This window comes from Podarcis gaigeae, assembly GCF_964106915.1.
Source record: "Podarcis gaigeae genome assembly, chromosome: 10".
NCBI lineage: Eukaryota > Metazoa > Chordata > Lepidosauria > Squamata > Lacertidae > Podarcis > Podarcis gaigeae.
This window is the reverse complement of record NC_139686.1, coordinates 49358808-49376218: the sequence shown is the minus strand read 5'-3', so window position 1 is coordinate 49376218 and position 17411 is coordinate 49358808. Positions and strand designations below refer to the sequence as shown.

At 40.6% G+C, this 17411-nt stretch overlaps 1 protein-coding gene across 4 annotated transcripts in view; it reads right to left on the bottom strand.

Moving 5' to 3' along the window:
- ADAMTS20 (ADAM metallopeptidase with thrombospondin type 1 motif 20) overlaps positions 1 to 17411 on the bottom strand; it is an 80872-nt gene that overhangs the window by 12478 nt on the left and 50983 nt on the right. For all 4 annotated transcript variants that reach the window (XM_083698886.1, XM_083698887.1, XM_083698888.1 and 1 more), the window contains one exon: positions 119 to 286. In XM_083698886.1, coding sequence (XP_083555012.1) covers positions 119 to 286 — 168 coding nt within the window. The remainder of the gene's footprint in view (positions 1 to 118; positions 287 to 17411) is intronic.

The window sequence follows — 17411 nt, the reverse complement described above, 5'->3', positions numbered from 1 at the left end:
AACTCTACTGGGTGCACCACAGTACAAAAAAGTTAGGTACTATATTTCATTGCAGAAGGTATGACCTTCTCTATGCTGCAGGACTGTATCGTGACTTGACTGCAAGACTAAAAAATACCTCATTCCACCTGTTGGCCTTCCATCCAGGACATCGGGCAGCTCTGCAAACTTTGTGGGTTCGAGGCTTCTTTAAATGCTGGCACATATTATCACCTAGTTTAATTTGGAAGTTGTTAACGCAATATATGTCGCGATCCTTTACACCCTTCCCACAGGATACAGAGCACTGTAAAAGAAAGAAGAATCAAACGTTCTCAGCTGTTTGACTTTAGAATGACATTTTCATAGCAGAAGCATGGCCAATTATTGGTGCAAATATTGCATGGCAAATAAATGCTACTATGCTGAATCAGGTCCATTTGGGCCACAATCATACACCCACTTAAGGGAGAGGGCCCTATTGAAGATACTGGCACTTACTCGTGAACAAACACTCACAGGGTTCTACTGTGTGGTCAGCCATGTGAGTCTTGAAGTTCTCAAACAGGACATGTTGGCCAGTGATGCAGTTACACAATTTTGGAGTCCAGACTTAACAGTCTTACAGAGAATCTCTCTGTGCTGCTTTGCTTACTTTGAAGTCAGCCCCGCAGTGTTTGGTGGTCCCCTACTCACTCTGCTAAGTGGGTCCTCCTCCGATTCTACTCTCAAGTCCTGCCCTGGCACCACCACTGATGTTGACAGTGACCACGTCCTGCTCTTTGTTCCCATGGCCCTGGCACCCAAACATTCCATTTTGCTTACATGCTTAATAGCATGTTGATGTATCTATCCTCTGTGTGACCGTCCATCTCTGTATGATTCGTTACTCTGATTCTCACCAGTCTTATAGTGGTGGGAGGAAATCTTACTGGAAAGTCAGGTGGAGTTAATACCAGAGCTGGTCAGTACCAGAGCACCCTACGAGGCCCTATCACTAACAATTATCTTTCTGTTTTCTGTTGCCCTGATCTGCCCTGGGCTTGGCAGACATTTAAATTTACCACATTGGCAGTGACACTACTACATGGTGGGCAGGGGCGCCGACTTATAAAAAATATTGGGGGGGCGGGGGCCCATACCGACTTATAAAAAATATTGGGGGGGGCCAAGACCTCCAAACCGCTGCTGCTGGGGGAACGAAAGGGGCGAGCCCCGGGCTGCCCCGACCTTAAGTGAACCTGTGAGGGCCCGCCCTTTGCGGCAGCCAATTGGCTGCCGCCGTGGGCGGTGAATATTAATGAGCTAGGGGGAATCCCCGCTTCTCGCAGGGCTGATGCCAGCCCCGCGAGATTGTTGATGGGTCAAGAGCCCGCAACCCCACCCCCTCTCTAGATCGGGAGTGGCTTTGTTTTAACTCATTACTGAATGTATTTTAAAAGGTAACTATTGTCAAACAAGGAAAATAAAAAATATCAACATAATTTTGTGATTTTACAAAGCATAATATAACTAATAATTTTCTTAAATTATTGGGGGGGGCGGAGCGAATTTTTGAGGGGGCTCGGGCCCCCTCAGGCCCCATGGAGTCGGCGCCTATGATGGTGGGCCATAATGGGAACTTAAAATAGCAGTTAGACCCAAATGCTCAGGGCAGCTAAAATAAGTCGGCAGTTGCCTGCTCATTTGTAGTTGTGTTTAAGATTTGCCTACTTCAGCAGCCTTACTTTCCCCAAAGCAAAAATTAATACAGTTCTTATTTTCAGCAAATGGAAACATTTCTAAGGCTACTGACTGAGACTTGCATTTTACATCGCTGTATCTAGCAGGATGTCTCATATTTCTATGGAACTTACATATAGATTGTATGGTGGAACTTGCCTATAGTTTTACTGAAAAGTAGGATTTACTTCATTGTATATACAGTTAGGATTAGGGATGTCAGTGTATTTGTTTTCTTATGCTAAATTTTCAAACACTACAGGTTTTGTATTCTGTTACACTTTGAGGGTATTCTAATGAGGGGAAAAGACCCATGCGAAGGATATTTGATATTTCCTGCAAGGTATTCTTTTCTCTTATCCGAGCCCTTGAGCATGAGGCGACAGAGAACCTGCCACTTTTGCAAACCTTATCATTATAAAGGCATTTCAAAGAGCCAGTTCTGGAAGGATTAAGTATCAAAGGACCCCAGTGATAAGCTCCACATTAAAGTCTTTACACTGTAAACAGAACTTGATAAATGGTGGCACTTAAGTAAGGCAGGTGTTTGAAAAAGACACAACGTATTTCCTATTGTCTCAAAAGGCTCATCTTTTTTCTTTTTTTTAAAAAAAGTTCACTTATACTGTAAGGCAGATTTAATCATTTAATTTCTTTATCTGAAGTACCAACATGAAAACAGATCCAGTGTCAGTGTATTAGGCTGTCCCCTCCTTCCTCAGCGGTTTCCATTTCCGCAGTATGAGCTATTCCTCACCAGACACTTTACTTCCATTTTTCCTCTGTTTCTGAGGTCTGCGGTTTCCAAACAATATTCACCGAAGGCAACAGTGTTAAGGTAAGAATGTTGTTCTGTTCTTTACTTTCATAGCAAGGAAACATGCCTGGTCTAAAGGTAAAGGTAAAGGTACCCCTGCCCGTACGGGCCAGTCTTGACAGACTCTGGGGTTGTGCGCCCATCTCACTTAAGAGGCCAGGGGCCAGCGCTGTCCGGAGACACTTCCGGGTCACGTGGCCAGCGTGACACCTGGTCTACTCAGTGATTAATAATAAAAAATTAAGGGTGCAATCCAGCCACAGCTAAGCAAGTACTTTTTTCAGCAGGAATTCACCAGAGTTCAGTTCCTGCACCTCTCAGGTGGGCACCATTGACATTATAAGAGAGCAAAGCAGGCGTTCATCGTGAGTTCCGGCATCTCTTTTTCCAGAAAAACAGCACTGCTTTAAAAGCACCATCAGTTTCAATGGAATAATTAAGCCAGTGCTGAACTCTCCCCATTTGAAATCTACAGGATTTGCATTAGAAGGATAATGCTTACAGTGCCAATATAAAAAAGCAGACGGCTGTTCATTAGTAATTCATACAGCGGCTTGTTATAAATGTATTGTTTGAAATGTAAAGATATAAATGCTTTAATTGTGACCTGCTGAATCTCTCAAATGTATAACGACAGCATGCAAATGCTCTGAAATAAAACCAATGCTGTCTTTGATCAAATGGGCACCAGTTTTGCTTGCAAGGAATATGGGGAATATTTTGCTGTTTACAAAATGCTCATTTTAAGTTGTGTTTGTATAGAATAACACAGAACAGGACGCAGACAATATATACTATAGAAGATGGTGTTTGTGCAAGTGTGTTTTATGAAGTCACTGTAGTAGGTTTAGCTTCTTAAGAGGATTTCTTGATAATGGTCAATGAAGTGTCAATTAATGTACAATAAAATAATGACAAAACAGACAGAGTATAGAGTGGAAGTTAGTAATTCAGAAAGGATAAAGGAAAAAACATTAGCTGTACACTAGTAATGGAAGGAAAGCAACAAGAAGTGCAGCAGCTGTGGAAAAAATATTAGGAGTGGAGAAAGTACCAAATGTATGATTTTAAAAAAAGTCTTCCTTGGCCTAGTTTGATGATGTGACACTGCTTATAAAAAGTTTCAAAACATACATGCAAGAGAGTATTGTACTCTACTGAATGGGCAAGCGGATTCATCTGCCTTAGATAAAGCAACTGGTCTATTGCGACAGGCTGATGCCTGAAACATATTGGGAATTAAAATTATCTCTTTGTAGTAACATAGATGGTGCCGGGAAACCCCAACGGTGGAGGAGTGGAGATCTAAGTTGTCGGATTACGCAGAGTTGGATAGATTAACAGGAAAAGTTAGATACATAAGAGACCAAGTGTTCACCAAAGATTGGGAAAAGTATGTAGATTATCTGGAATGTATTAGTGAAGGGCAAATAACGCTAAAGGGATTTAGAGACGCACTGTGAAAGACTAAGAGTTATTGTGCAAAGCAAACAGGAATTAGGAATCGGTATAATGACAATATAAGTAATGAAACGTGTAATTTTATTTATTGCTTCGAATGATTTACGGACAGGCTGAAGGAAGCCCCGTAAGAGACAACTATGTTATGGATGATATGGAAATGATAATTGCTGTTTATTATTTTTAATTTTTCTTTTCTGTGTATTTTCTTTGTATTTGTGTGTTACCTTGTGTTCTTTTTGGAAATAACTAATAAAAAAGAATGAGGGGAAAAAAAAAAGTAACATAGATGGTGCCAGAGGGCAGGATCCATCAAAGTTGTTCTGTCAGCACAAGAACTCCAGAGCAGATTTGGGAGAGGCATGGGGTGTGAGGAGAGGAGAGGGAGGAAAGTTCTGTTGTGAAGACGGAAATCTTTGTGCCAGCGGAATGACTTCACTGGACACATATATAAAGAGCCCTTAAGTGTTAAGACACTTATTTGCTCTAGATGAAAAAGCTAAAGGCCAAAGACTCATACTCCAGTGTTGCTCTTTACTGAATTTTACTAAAAGCTATGGGATTTGTTCCTTACACATAACTGTGCCCGAATGTGTCTCTCTATTATTAACTTTGCACTAGTGATGGGTGAGCCTCCTCTGCCTCGGTTCACTTCAGGTTGGCTTGGAAAGAAATTGAGTTATCTCCTCCCAAACAGGGTCCACTCCCAACCTCGTAGTCACTCAAACTTATCTTCCGCCAGTACCTCAAAATCCCCCCCCTTATCAGGTGGCAGTTCAAATAATAATAATAATAATAATAATAATAACAATAATAATAATAATAATTTATTTATACCTCACCCATTTGGCTGGATTTCCCAGCCACTCTGGGCGGCTTCCAACAAAATATTAAAATACAATAGTCTATTAAACATTAAAAGTTTCCCTAAACAGGGCTGCCTTCAGATGTCTTCTAAAAGTCTGGTCATTGTTTTTCTCTTTGACATCTGGTAGGAGGGCGTTCCACAGGGAGGGCGCCACTACCGAGAAGGTCCTCTGCCTGGTTCCCTGTAACTTGGCTTCTCGCAGCAAGGGAACTGCCAGAATGTACATTAAGCTGTAGGGAGACTGATGGAAGGGATGCCTTTCCTTCCTATTGCTCTTCTCTTGATACTTTTGTGTGATATGTAGTAGGGCACCAGACCAACCAAAAGGAGCCTTTGGGGATGTAGTCTGCATCTATTTGTAGCCGTGGCCTAGGGGCAGCACATTTTCCAGGGCCCACTTTGCCTGGGTTGGCATATTGCTACACCCCATGGAGATGGGAGTCCTCTCTCTGTCACCGTTCCCTGTAGCCTGGCCACAGTGCAACTTGCTGCTACAGCCATACTGCGGTCTTCACTGTAGTCCAGTTAGTGGTGTGGGAGAGCCAGGTAGGGTAGAGGGGCCTGAGGGAATCAGCTGAATGGAGAGGGCTTGGGACACAATGAGTACAAGGAATTCTTCTCTAGCTCAGATCAAAATCTGAACTGAAGAAAAATTCAGGGATCATGTTTCGTGGTTGAGCTACTACTACCCCTTGATACATGGATGTGTTCCTTCCAACATGTCTCCAGTGAAAATAGGAGTGTCCTACCTATTCCATCATCATCACCATCATAATTTTATATATGCCCTGCCCACCTAGCTGGGTTGCCCCAGCCACTCTGGGCAGCTTCCAATATATAAAAACACAGCAAAACATTAAACATTTAGAAACTTCCCTAAACAGGGCTGCCTTCAGATATCTTCTAAAGGTTGTATGGTTAGTTACATATCTCCTTGGCTCAGGGGTGGCATAACTCCATACCTTCCAATGTTTCTCTGATGAAAATAGGGACGTCCTAAGGAAAAGTGGGACATTCCAGGATCAAATCAGAAACTGGGAAGGCTTCTGTAAATCTGGAACTGTTCCTGGAAAACAGGGACACTTGGAAGGGTCTGTGGTGTGTCTCAGCTTGTGGGCACATAAATTTCATGAAGGAAGTCCCAAACTCTGAGATTTGCATCACTTTCTTCCTGAGTAGAAGCAGTAAGAGCACCCACTAGCATGTAGTATACTAAGAAAACTATCAGCTGAAAATTCATGTGATCAACAAGGTGTATTTTGCATTCAGCTATCCATATCTAAGTGGAGAAAAAAGCACCAGGACCAGCATTTAAAGGTTCAGTAAATAATCCCTTGTTACAAAGGTAGTTTCCTGTAAATTGCTCTAGGCAATAATCTCTATAATAGATTAATAAATGCATTTTTCCCCTAGCCAAAGCACTTTAAACTCCCACAGGTTTCAACAGGAGAGATTTATGCATGTGCTTAAATCTCCCACTGAAATTAATAGGACTTAAAAAGTGCTTAACTTTGGCTGCATCGTGTGAATTTTATTGCAAAGTTAAAAGTTTTTTCACTGCTGCCACTTAATTCCATCTGTAAAACTAAACTGAGAAGTCTGTTCCGGTTTGTGTTCAAAAGCTTCTTTGCTTGCGCTTTAAAGGGTCGCTTTTCAGGAAACTGTACAGACAGGAACTCTTCATATAGCTTTTATATCTTTCCTTTCGAGAAACACCCCACATATGTGCCACCAAGGGGCCTCCATCATTTGGACTGCAATTTAGATCAATCCTGCCTCTTCAGTAGTGGAAAACATTACCTTTTACAAAAAATACTGTGCGGCTATTTGGAAACAAATAAAAGCAGACTATTTTATAGCTACAAGAAAGGAGTAAGATTGCTTGAGATATCTATTTCTAACTATGCATTTCTGCTTGTTTCAGGGCTTACAACAGCTGTGCAAGGAACTCCAGTGCCCAAGAAACAGCTGGCCACATCTGTCTAGAAACAGTATATAGAGTGCATAATATCATATGTGTAGAAACATGGAGATACACCAAGTCAATTCTGCAGGTTCCAGTCCATTGTATTGTGTCTAAGATCACAGGCCTAGGTTATCCAAATGGGTGGGTTGTGCAGACAGGCCTGGTTAACCATGACTTTAGGGTTTTTCACCTTTCTGATTTTCCCTAAGTTATTGGTTGCTAAGGGGTGGTGGGTGGAAGGAGAGTGATGCAGTTTGGGGACAATTTAGAGCAAAACCGACCCTTCTCTGTAATAATGGGATCGTGTAGGCTATGCCAAAAGTCACTGCATACTTGTTTCCCCTTCCTTTGGGAGTCCTTGCAATATACAAACTCTTTCTCCACAAGCAAACTGTCCATCAAAATGATGGGTATTTAGCGAGCAATAATATAGCTGCCAGTTAATGTCAATGGAGTAGAACTCTGTCCTTCCAACTTAATAAACACAATAGAGTTATCACTGCTGACACTTGGAGGATTTAACAAGTTTCGTTTTGTGCTAGTTCAGCGCCTTTTCCATGGAAGGTACCTGCTGTCTGACTCCTTTAAAAAATGATCGTATGTCAGGGACCGTGCTGAGGAGGGCTGCACTGAGGAGGAATGGAGGGAGCCTCCCCCTCCCCCTGCTCCTGATCAGAATCCTGAATCTTCCCAGGACAGTATAGATTTGGAACAGTGGTTTGCAGAGGGGCATAGTTCATAAGGCAGAAGCTGGGAAGTACTAGATGGGGAAACAGCTAGGAGGAGAAGAACCGGGAGAGAGTTAACAGACTCACTGTGACTTGAAAGTGTTCATCTGCTCAGTCCAAGGTCAAGAAGAGCAGATAAGGTGGCAGCAGACAAAGCACAGTGGTTGCAAGATCAGGTTACAAGATGCGGTAGTGATGGGGTGACTAGGGAGGAAGTGGGTTGAACCCTTAATTGGGAGCACCTTCATTCCTAGGAATGGACTCTTTGTTCTCTCGCTGTGATTATTAAAGTTTCTAACTGGTAAGAGACTCTTTTATCTTTGTTCTGCTTATCTACTGCCAAAGGGGAAGGAAGGAAGCCAGTTCCCTGAAGCCTGACATCCTATCACACCCATTGGCACTTTTTGGCCAAGTAATCAATTGCTTGCTGCATCTCACACAGACAAAAGAAATAATTGGCTCTAGCCTTAAGGAAAGGCCCATTGAAACCAATGGGGCTAACTAAAATTCCATTGATTCCAGTGGGTTTACTCTAAAAAGGATAAGCCTAGCTAAAGCTCAGAAAAATAGTATAGTCCCTTATGGGCAGATTCTACAAAAGTGCCCCCGACCGCTCTGTTTTTTCTAACCATTTTATTTCTCTTTGAACATTTTTGCAATTATACTGTTAGAAGATATGCAGCACAATCATCACAATCATCTCTACATCACCACTCCAACATAAGTCTTATCATTGTCAATGGGACTTATTGCCAGGTAAGGGTGTACAAGATTTCAGTCTTAAATCTTATTCATTTGATGATTTATACAAAATACTTGCATTGGACGTAGCATGCAGAAACCATTCGCATAATTTGAAGAATCAAATATACCGACTAAATTGAAGCTGAATGATCTCTTATTTATGCTAAGATTCTATTACTTATCTCAACTGGACTAAACTAACATCTGTTGTATGGCAGATTCTTTTAAAAATATTAACACATCAAAGGGCAAAAGCTGGATTTGATTAGTATTGTTCAAAGTCTGTATGCTTCTCTGGTAACTGGGCTTTGTCTGCTAAATCCCCTTTTCCTTTAAATAATAACATTCAAGGGAGATCAATCAAATGCAGCCGCTGGAATACAAATGAATTCATATGATACAGGTGTAATATTCACATTCAGACACCTCAAGACACAGTTGATTGCAGAATCCTGAATAGTTGGGATGTTCTGCAATAAACTGTACTGGAAGAGATTGAGGTGACAAGGCCTGTGAAATTTCACGAAGCCATTCACCATTTGTATCCCCACCCTCCTTCCCCAGCTATAGTTCCTCTTCTTCCTTTTTGCACCATCTTTCTCCCTTCTTTCCTTTGCCTTAGTGAGGAATTTTTACACTCAAGCTTGAGCTTTCAAGAGGCAAGAAAAACCTTCGAAAAAACCCCACACCAATCACAGTAGCCTTTCAGGTATTCCTAGCCCCAGAGATATTGTTGCTTCAGATCCATCTGCAGTGATTCTTCTTCACTGAATGATCCCAACCAGTTAGGGATTACACAGAGAACCTCTTAGGGTCCCTTCCAAATCAACAATTCTATGATTCCATGACTGCAGTCTGACACAGCCAATGAGATTAGGCCACATCATTAACAGATAGTAAAACCACCCCTTCGAACAGTGGAGATGCGCTTCTAATATTCTCGCCTTGCTGTGCTGTGCAGGAGGTTACATTGCCTATTTAGCCCTGCACACCCAGGCTTTGTCCCCAGTCCAACTCTAGTGGCACATTGCTGTGTGTGGCTATGTGTGGTGGAATGTGGATGAAATTAAATATTCGGATGGAAAAAAGCAACGTGTTGTGAATTAGTGACATCAGCTTTTGGCTGTGCATCCAAAGACACATCTTCAGCCTCCTTCGGCTGCAACTGTGTCGGATTGGATCAAGATGAGAAGTATCAGCCCAGTTTCTCTGGCAACAACAGCACATTCCTTCTCTCCTCTTTTTTTAAAAAAATATTTTTATTGATTTTCCAATAAAAAACATCCAATCAACATATCCAATCATAATCCAATTAAACAAAAAAGAAAAAAAGACCAAATTATAATCCAAATTGTAATTATTGATTTTTCGGGGCTCCCCATAGTCTGGACCTCTGAAGCATATCTCCAAATCTCAGTCCTGCCTCTTCTTGTTGTTTTCATATTTTCCACATCCCAATTTAACCCTCTCTCCTCGAAACACCACCCTCTTGCAACCCTCCACAAAGAAGTGCTTAAATATTATATCAATCCATCAATCAACTGTCTTCAGGCACAACAAAGCACTTCCATCTAATTATCAGGACAGTTGTTGGGATTTTAGGTGGAGGGGAGCCAATACCTCAAAGCTGAATCTATGAAAAAACAAAGATGTTGTGTGCCACAAGTTCTCATGCCTGGGAAGTGGGGAGACAGCTCATTCTGGATGGGGTTGCACTCCCTTGCAAGGCGCAGGTCCAGGGGTGACTCCTGAATTCAGCACTGTCACCAGAGGCTCAGGTGGCCTCAGTGGCTAGGAGTGCTTTCCCCCCTACTCTCACTGGTTTGCCAAGCTCTGGCCCCTTTTGGACAGAAATGACTTGGACACTGTACTCCATGCTCTGGACACCACCAGATTGGACTACTGCAATGCGCTCTACATGCAACTGGCTTTGAAGATGACTCAGAAATGTCAACTGCTCAAAAGTGCCGTGGCCAGATAAGAGGTTGCATTTAGATCTCTGTTTTAAAACAGAGACACATCTGAAAATGTCACTTAATGGCTTTCAGCAAATACTAAAGACTCACCTCTTTACCGTGACCTTTGATACCTGAGATACATATTTTTAAGACCTTATTTTGAGATTGTAACTTTTTTTAAAAAAACTGTTTTTAATGTTGTATTTGAAAGTGTTGCAACCTACCCTGGGACTTCTGAGTGAAGGGAGGGTAAAATATAGCAGCAGCAGCAACAACAACAATTTCAGAATCATGATTCTAGGTGTGCTAAATTCAAATGGACTGCAGGACCAATAATTTGCCACCAAGGAAGGAACACACCCATATTTTAAACCTGAAAATAACTCATCTGTCTGCATCACTGATCATGATGCAGCGATCATTGATAGATTTGCACCTTTGTGCTTAAAAAATTAGCTCTGTAAAGAATAGAGTTGAATGTGAATTCAATTCAATTCAGTAGAATGTATTCTCAACTATTTATGAAGTGTAGGTTTTTTGGTAATTGCTGAATATTATAACAATTTGATTATTGTGGGATATTAAGAGAAAATCTTTATTGTATTGCTAATTGTTTATACCAGGAATAACAATGACTTTAGTATAGATTGTCTTCAGCTCTTAAATTGTCTGATTGTTTATATAGATATTTTTGTATGTATAGGATGCTTATAAATAAATACATTGATTTTAAAATGAACATCAGATTTCAAACTATAAAGATAATTCAATAGTATATTGTGCAGGAGCGTTTCAGGAGGTCACTAGGCCATTATGTTTAACATCTCTATTGCAACTGAAATCTCTATAATAAAATCGTGTTGATCTACTCTTCTCAGCTATGTCCCCCCCTCCCCAGGATTAAACTACATATTGGAAAAATTATAATGCTTCTAAGATTCAATTATTATTGAACAATATGTAAGCGTGTCACTATATAAACTGATTTTCACACTGCATAAAAGTGTAAAATTACTTATTCAATACTTACTATCAATACACGCTTTCCCCCAACTGCACAGATATATCATCATTTCATGCAGTATAATATGCTTTTTTAAAATAATAAAAAAGACATACACACAAACTCGTTAAAACAGAAGGAACTATTATTTTTGCTTTTGTCTTAACAGGGGTCTTTGCTGTGGCATCTGATTACCATCCAAGAATCAGAAAATCTCTCTCTCTCTCTCTCTCTCTCTCTCACAGACACACACACACACACACAATTTTTCATTTACTCATGTGGTGGGATCAGCTGTCAATAAATTTCCTCCCTACTTCACAATTTGAAGTCCAGTCATTATTTCAAGTACAGATGCCATTACAATATTATCACCAGCTGGTAAAACGGCAAAGTTTTAAAACCGCTTGATATATCAATCATATGGTTACTGTATGCATAATCACAAATGTCTTCCCATATACACTATAACACAAGTGTGCATTATAAGAAAGGTAGAAAGGTAAAGGAGTCCTGGACAGTTAAGTCCAGTCAAAGGCGGCTATGGGGTTGTGGTGCTCATCTCGCATTCAGGCTGAAGGAGCCAGCGTTTGTCCACAGACAGCTTTCCGGGTAATGTGGCCAGCATGACTGAACCGCTTCTGGTGCAACGGAATACCGTGATGGAAACCAGAGCGCATGGAAACGCCACCACAGTGGTACCTATTTATCTACTTGCACCGACCTGCTTTCGAACTGCTAGGTTGGCAGGAGTTGGGAAAGAGCAATGGGAGCTCACCCCGTCACGGGGATTTGAACCGCCAACCTTCTGATCAGCAAGCCCAAGAGGCTTAGTGGTTTAGACCACAGTGCCACCCACATCCTATCTATGCATTATATTGCTGTTCAGATATAATCCTTTACTGGATATACCCTTTGCCAGTATACTGAAGTGCACCTTATGAAGTAATGATTATAATAATTGGGTATCTATTGAGGCTAAACCGAAACAATGACTTTGCAGCCCTACAAAAATGAAGAACCCTTTCCAACATCCTTCTGGAAGGCTCAGAAAGGGGCAAAGTGTTTTTAGCATGGCTGCATAGGTGTACTCCTATTTCCCTTTGGGTTTCGTTCTGTCAGTTGGATGGTGTAGAGTTGGATGGTCTGGTGTATCTTTGGAGATCTGTTCATCTATTTCTGCAGCACTATTTCTCTTTAAAATAGTTATTTTCCCATAGAAACAAGTGAGTTCCCGCATAACCGGATTTAGTCACATGAGATTATCACTGAGAACCAACAAGCTAGTTCGGAGTAATGTTCAGGAAGCATTGCCTTCACTCTGAACTGATTTCATTTGGTTTCAGTGATGTTGCTATGTAGCAACACCTGACTGACATGTGATGATGCCATTATTACTAACAAGATACCTAAGCTACTTCTCTTTTAGAAAGAAAAAAGTTCAACAGCTGATGAGGCTATGTAGGCACACTAAACTAGCATGAGAGAATGAGATTTTCAGGGAACATCTTGAACCACCCTAAAACACCATCCAAAATGTTTAGCTGTAACTATCAATCCCTCCACCCACTTGCTTCAGAAATGAGGAATGCATGCATTTATCACAAGATGAAAGTCACATTAGGGAAAGAACACTGACAAAGATGATGGCTGGAATGATTCTGTCAACAGCAACAAAAGAATTCACACACAAAGATGAAAGTACGAATAATTTGCTAAAAGATCACAGAAGAACCAAAGAATATTTCAGCATGTTCCTCTTCAAATGTAAGAAAACTATTACGCCAACAATATTGAGACAGATGTACTTTTACAATGTACCTGCAACTGTTGGGCATGCACAGGAGCGAACGCAGGGACCCATTTGATGTGTGTTGGGTCTAGGTTAAGCATGGTGAATGGCAGAGGGATTTGCTGTGTAAATCAAGAACATTTCAGCATGGTTTGACAATTTGGACAGACTAGTTACATACGAACGAATTGCATATTGACGCAAATTAAGAATGGATAAATATGAAGAAATCTGGAAGGAATACTTAAGCGATAAGGCGGGAAGTGGGGGGGAGAGGTGGGGAAATATTGTTAAAAGGGTGTAGTTATAGGTATATCAGTACTCAAATCTGAATTGTTAAATTGTATTATTAGTGTTATTGTGGTATTGAAAAAACGATTAAATAATTTTTTTAAAAAGAACATTTCAGCAGGGACAGCATTAGAATCATGAATCATGAATAGGACTGATGACATTAGTAAATTACATCATATTATTTAATATATCGTTAGGAGCTTATTAAGAGAATTAATGATATTCTCTAACCACATTATATTACTTAATGTAATTACATATATTTAATGATAACAATGAAACATTAATATTGAAGCAAAAAATATCAATAAAATGGTTGAAGAGGATACGTTTGAATCACCTCTTGCTTGACAAGAGTCCTGCTAGAGAACAAATAGCTGTGTGTGGCAGAAAAAATGGGTTTCATTGGATTTCCATGCGGAACTGATGCAACTTTTACAGGAGCAGATTGGAACACGTACAGTTTGATTGACTGATTCATGTGTTTCAGGAACAACAAAAACAAAATAGATTGAGACATTCTGTTTTCACTGAGGAATACCCAATTAAGGCAGATGAAATTTAGGATTTAAGAACATAAAAATAGCCCTGCCTGATCTCAGGAACATGCAGGTAGCCACTGATATGACATATTCCCCATGAATCTGTTCAACTCCTTTGGTTCCATGTCATTTATGTACATAAGAGTACCATACACACAGTTTGGGGGTCACAAATGCCTACTGTGGGAAGTATAGTGATTGTTCTGCATGGACAGAAGTACTTTCCAAACTAAGGCAGCTCATATTTGCAGCCGTTGAACGATCTAGCAAAATGTATTTTAAAAATTGTTGTAGGGAAAACGGCTTAACAACTTATTATAGCTAAGCAACTTAAAAGCAGCTCATTTTGTACATACCTCTTCAGGTTACCTCTTCGTTCTTCCCCAAACAGGGTAAAATATGGTTTGGGATGCTGCAAAAGAATGAGCTACAACTCAAACCATGTCGTTTCACAGATCCCCCAATGCCTGTATTATGAACTTGGTGGAAACAACCTCAGGATCCAGGAAGATCTGCAGGCACCAAATAAACTGAAGAAGCAGAGCTCATTCCATCAGCTCTGCTGCGACAGGCCAGCTCCATCAGGCCTCCTCTCCCTTCAGCTGTCATCTGGGCGAAGCCATTTCATCAGGCTGCCTCAATGGGAAAGATAGGAAGCAGGGTTCATTGCATCCACTTTTCTGGAGCCCCAGCTCCACCAGGGACCTCCTGCCTCTCAACTGTGCCTGCTTGAACAATTGTCTACAAACTGGTGCCTGAGTTTCGAGTTTTATTTTCCTCTATCCTCCTTGTTCCTTTTCCTTTGTGTGTTGTATTTTAAATTATTTATTTGAATGTAAGCCTGCAGGTAGGGAGTGTCTTGCTTTGATTTCATGTAACCTGCTCTGGAAGCCTTTTTTGGCTGCTCTAAATAAATAAATGTGCTCTAAATAAATAAATAGATGTACACACACACCCATCTCCACAAAACAGAGTTCACGTGTAACAATAAGCAGCCAGGACTGCTGGCTTATGGTGGATTGTTGTGCATAAGAAACTTCCTAGTTTATCACTTCTGCTTCATTCCTTCCCAGGAATGAGTAGAGAAACAAAGTAAGACATGGTTGTGCTCAACCTTCCATTACATCCAAACCTAAGATCAAAGCATGTTGCACTCTAACAAGCCAGGTTTGGAAGCCAGGAACAAACCACAGTTTAAGGCTGGCTAGCAATCATGGCTTGCACAACCCTGGGTTTGGTTATAACAAGAAGCCAAGCTTGATTGTGGCTTCCTAGTTTGGTTCTCCCAATTGTGTCAGAGGAGGAACGAAGCTGGAGTAAGCAAATAGTGTGTCTGCACACAATAAACCATGTTACACCAGCAACCCTGGTTACTTGTGACATAAGAATGTGGCCAAAGGACACCACAATTAGTGTGCATATTTAATCCATATTAGCTGTTAATATAGTTACTTCAGTGCCAAAGGCAGAAAAATACCACCTTTCCCCTTCCCTTGTGGTCAATGACAATTGCATATTAAATTGATAACAATTCGTATTTTTTCTCTTTCATAACACCCAAAGCCTACTACTTGAGATGTCTAAATGGTAAAGGACCCCTGGACATTTAAGTCCAGTCAAAGGCGACTATGGGGTGCGACGCTCATCTTGCTTCAGGCCAAGGGAGCTGTGGACAGACAGCTTTCTGGGTCATGTGGCCAGCATGACTTAACTGCTTCTGGCACAACGGAACACCGTGACGGAAACCAGAACACACAGAAACGCCGTTTACCTTCCCGCCACAGTGGTACCTGTTTATCTACTTGCACTGATGTACTTTCAAACTACTAGGTTGACAGGAGCTGGGACAGAGCAACGGGAGCTCACTCCATTGCGAGGATTCGCACAGCCAACCTTCTGATCAGCAAGCCCAAGAGGCTCAGTGGTTTAGACCACAGTGCCACCTGCGTCTACTGTACTCCACCTAATGGTAGAACCAGCCCTGGTTGAAATGACACAGTCATACTGAAATAGTATTTGTTCTAGATCACATTGGTTAAAGGATTCAAACTGCCATGAAACTTTAGTAGTTATGGAATGATTTCCTCCTACCTGAGGTATTTTTCTTTCTGACACGGAAAGGAATGTACCTAGATTCCACCAAGCGCTAAGTGTCTTTCTGGTTCAGAATATATTTTTGATAATAGATAATATAAGTCCACACATAAAGGCCATGACAAACTCTACAATATTTCAATCTTTAATTATTTAAGGGTGTTGTAACAATTATTCCCCTATGAAAGCATTGGCACTGAAGAATAGCACATTTATTGTCATATAAAACACTTCCACATCAATGGTTAATTCCAAACAGCAATCCAAAAACAAAGGCTGAATTAATAAAAGCACATTTAATTATTAACAATTATGAAGCCACGAAAGACAAATGACACAACAATTAAATCAAAAAGCAATTATTTTGCATAGACACCAAGTAGTATCCATATAATTAAATTAAATTATCAGACATAAATTATTATTTATTATTTTATTCTGTTAACTACAAGGTAATAGAACATTAACATGGACATTTTTAAACAACAACAACAATACAATCAACACATTAAACTTGTTTGATAATTTTAGAAATGTCTATTTTGTTCTCCTTTTTCAACACAATTATGCGCTGGATGGAGTGTCAAGTGTTTATAGAGTCTTTTGATTTCATTGTATGAATTATGTCAGACACTGGCAGATCATTCTTTTCTCCCAAAGCATTAAAAAAAACCAGCAATCAGCATATAGTAAGACTGAAGTTAGTAAACAAACCATTGGACAAATATCAGTAATGAGGTATTCTGACGCTTGACAATATTCAGTAGCAGAGGAAGAAGTACGTAGTTGGTTTTGAAAGCAAGATCCTGACTTCCCTTTTAATATAAAAGACTATTAAAAATATAAATACTTTCAGGCACTATAATAAGTGAGTGGAGGCACTTTTATGACAGAAAATTCCATCTATACATTAACACGGGTCAAATAAATATTCTTTTACTTATATATACTTCATCTGACTCCAAGGACTACTGAAGCCAAGAACAGATGGTGGCCCCTGACGTAATGGTGAAAGGGGTTGAAATATATAAACACAGAAGAGGATTGATAATATCTACTGCATCTTGATCTACAAAATAAAAGGAAGCTAAAAACTGCACAGTAAATCTTATTTGTACATAATTTCAATAAACAGAATTAGTTGCATCCTGAGCAAGTTAGTTGCACTTGGACCCCACTGACAACAAGGAGAAATATCAGGAGGAGGAGGAGTTTGGATTTGATATCCCGCTTTATCACTATCCAAAGGAGTCTCAGAGCGGCTAACATTCTCCTTTCCCTTCCTCCCCCACAACAAACACTCTGTGAGGTGAGTGAGGCTGAGAGACTTCACAGAAGTGTGACTGGCCCAAGGTCACCCAGCAGCTGCATGTGGAGGAGCGGGGAATCGAACCCAGTTCAGCAGATTACGAGTCTATCGCTCTTAACCACTACACCACACTG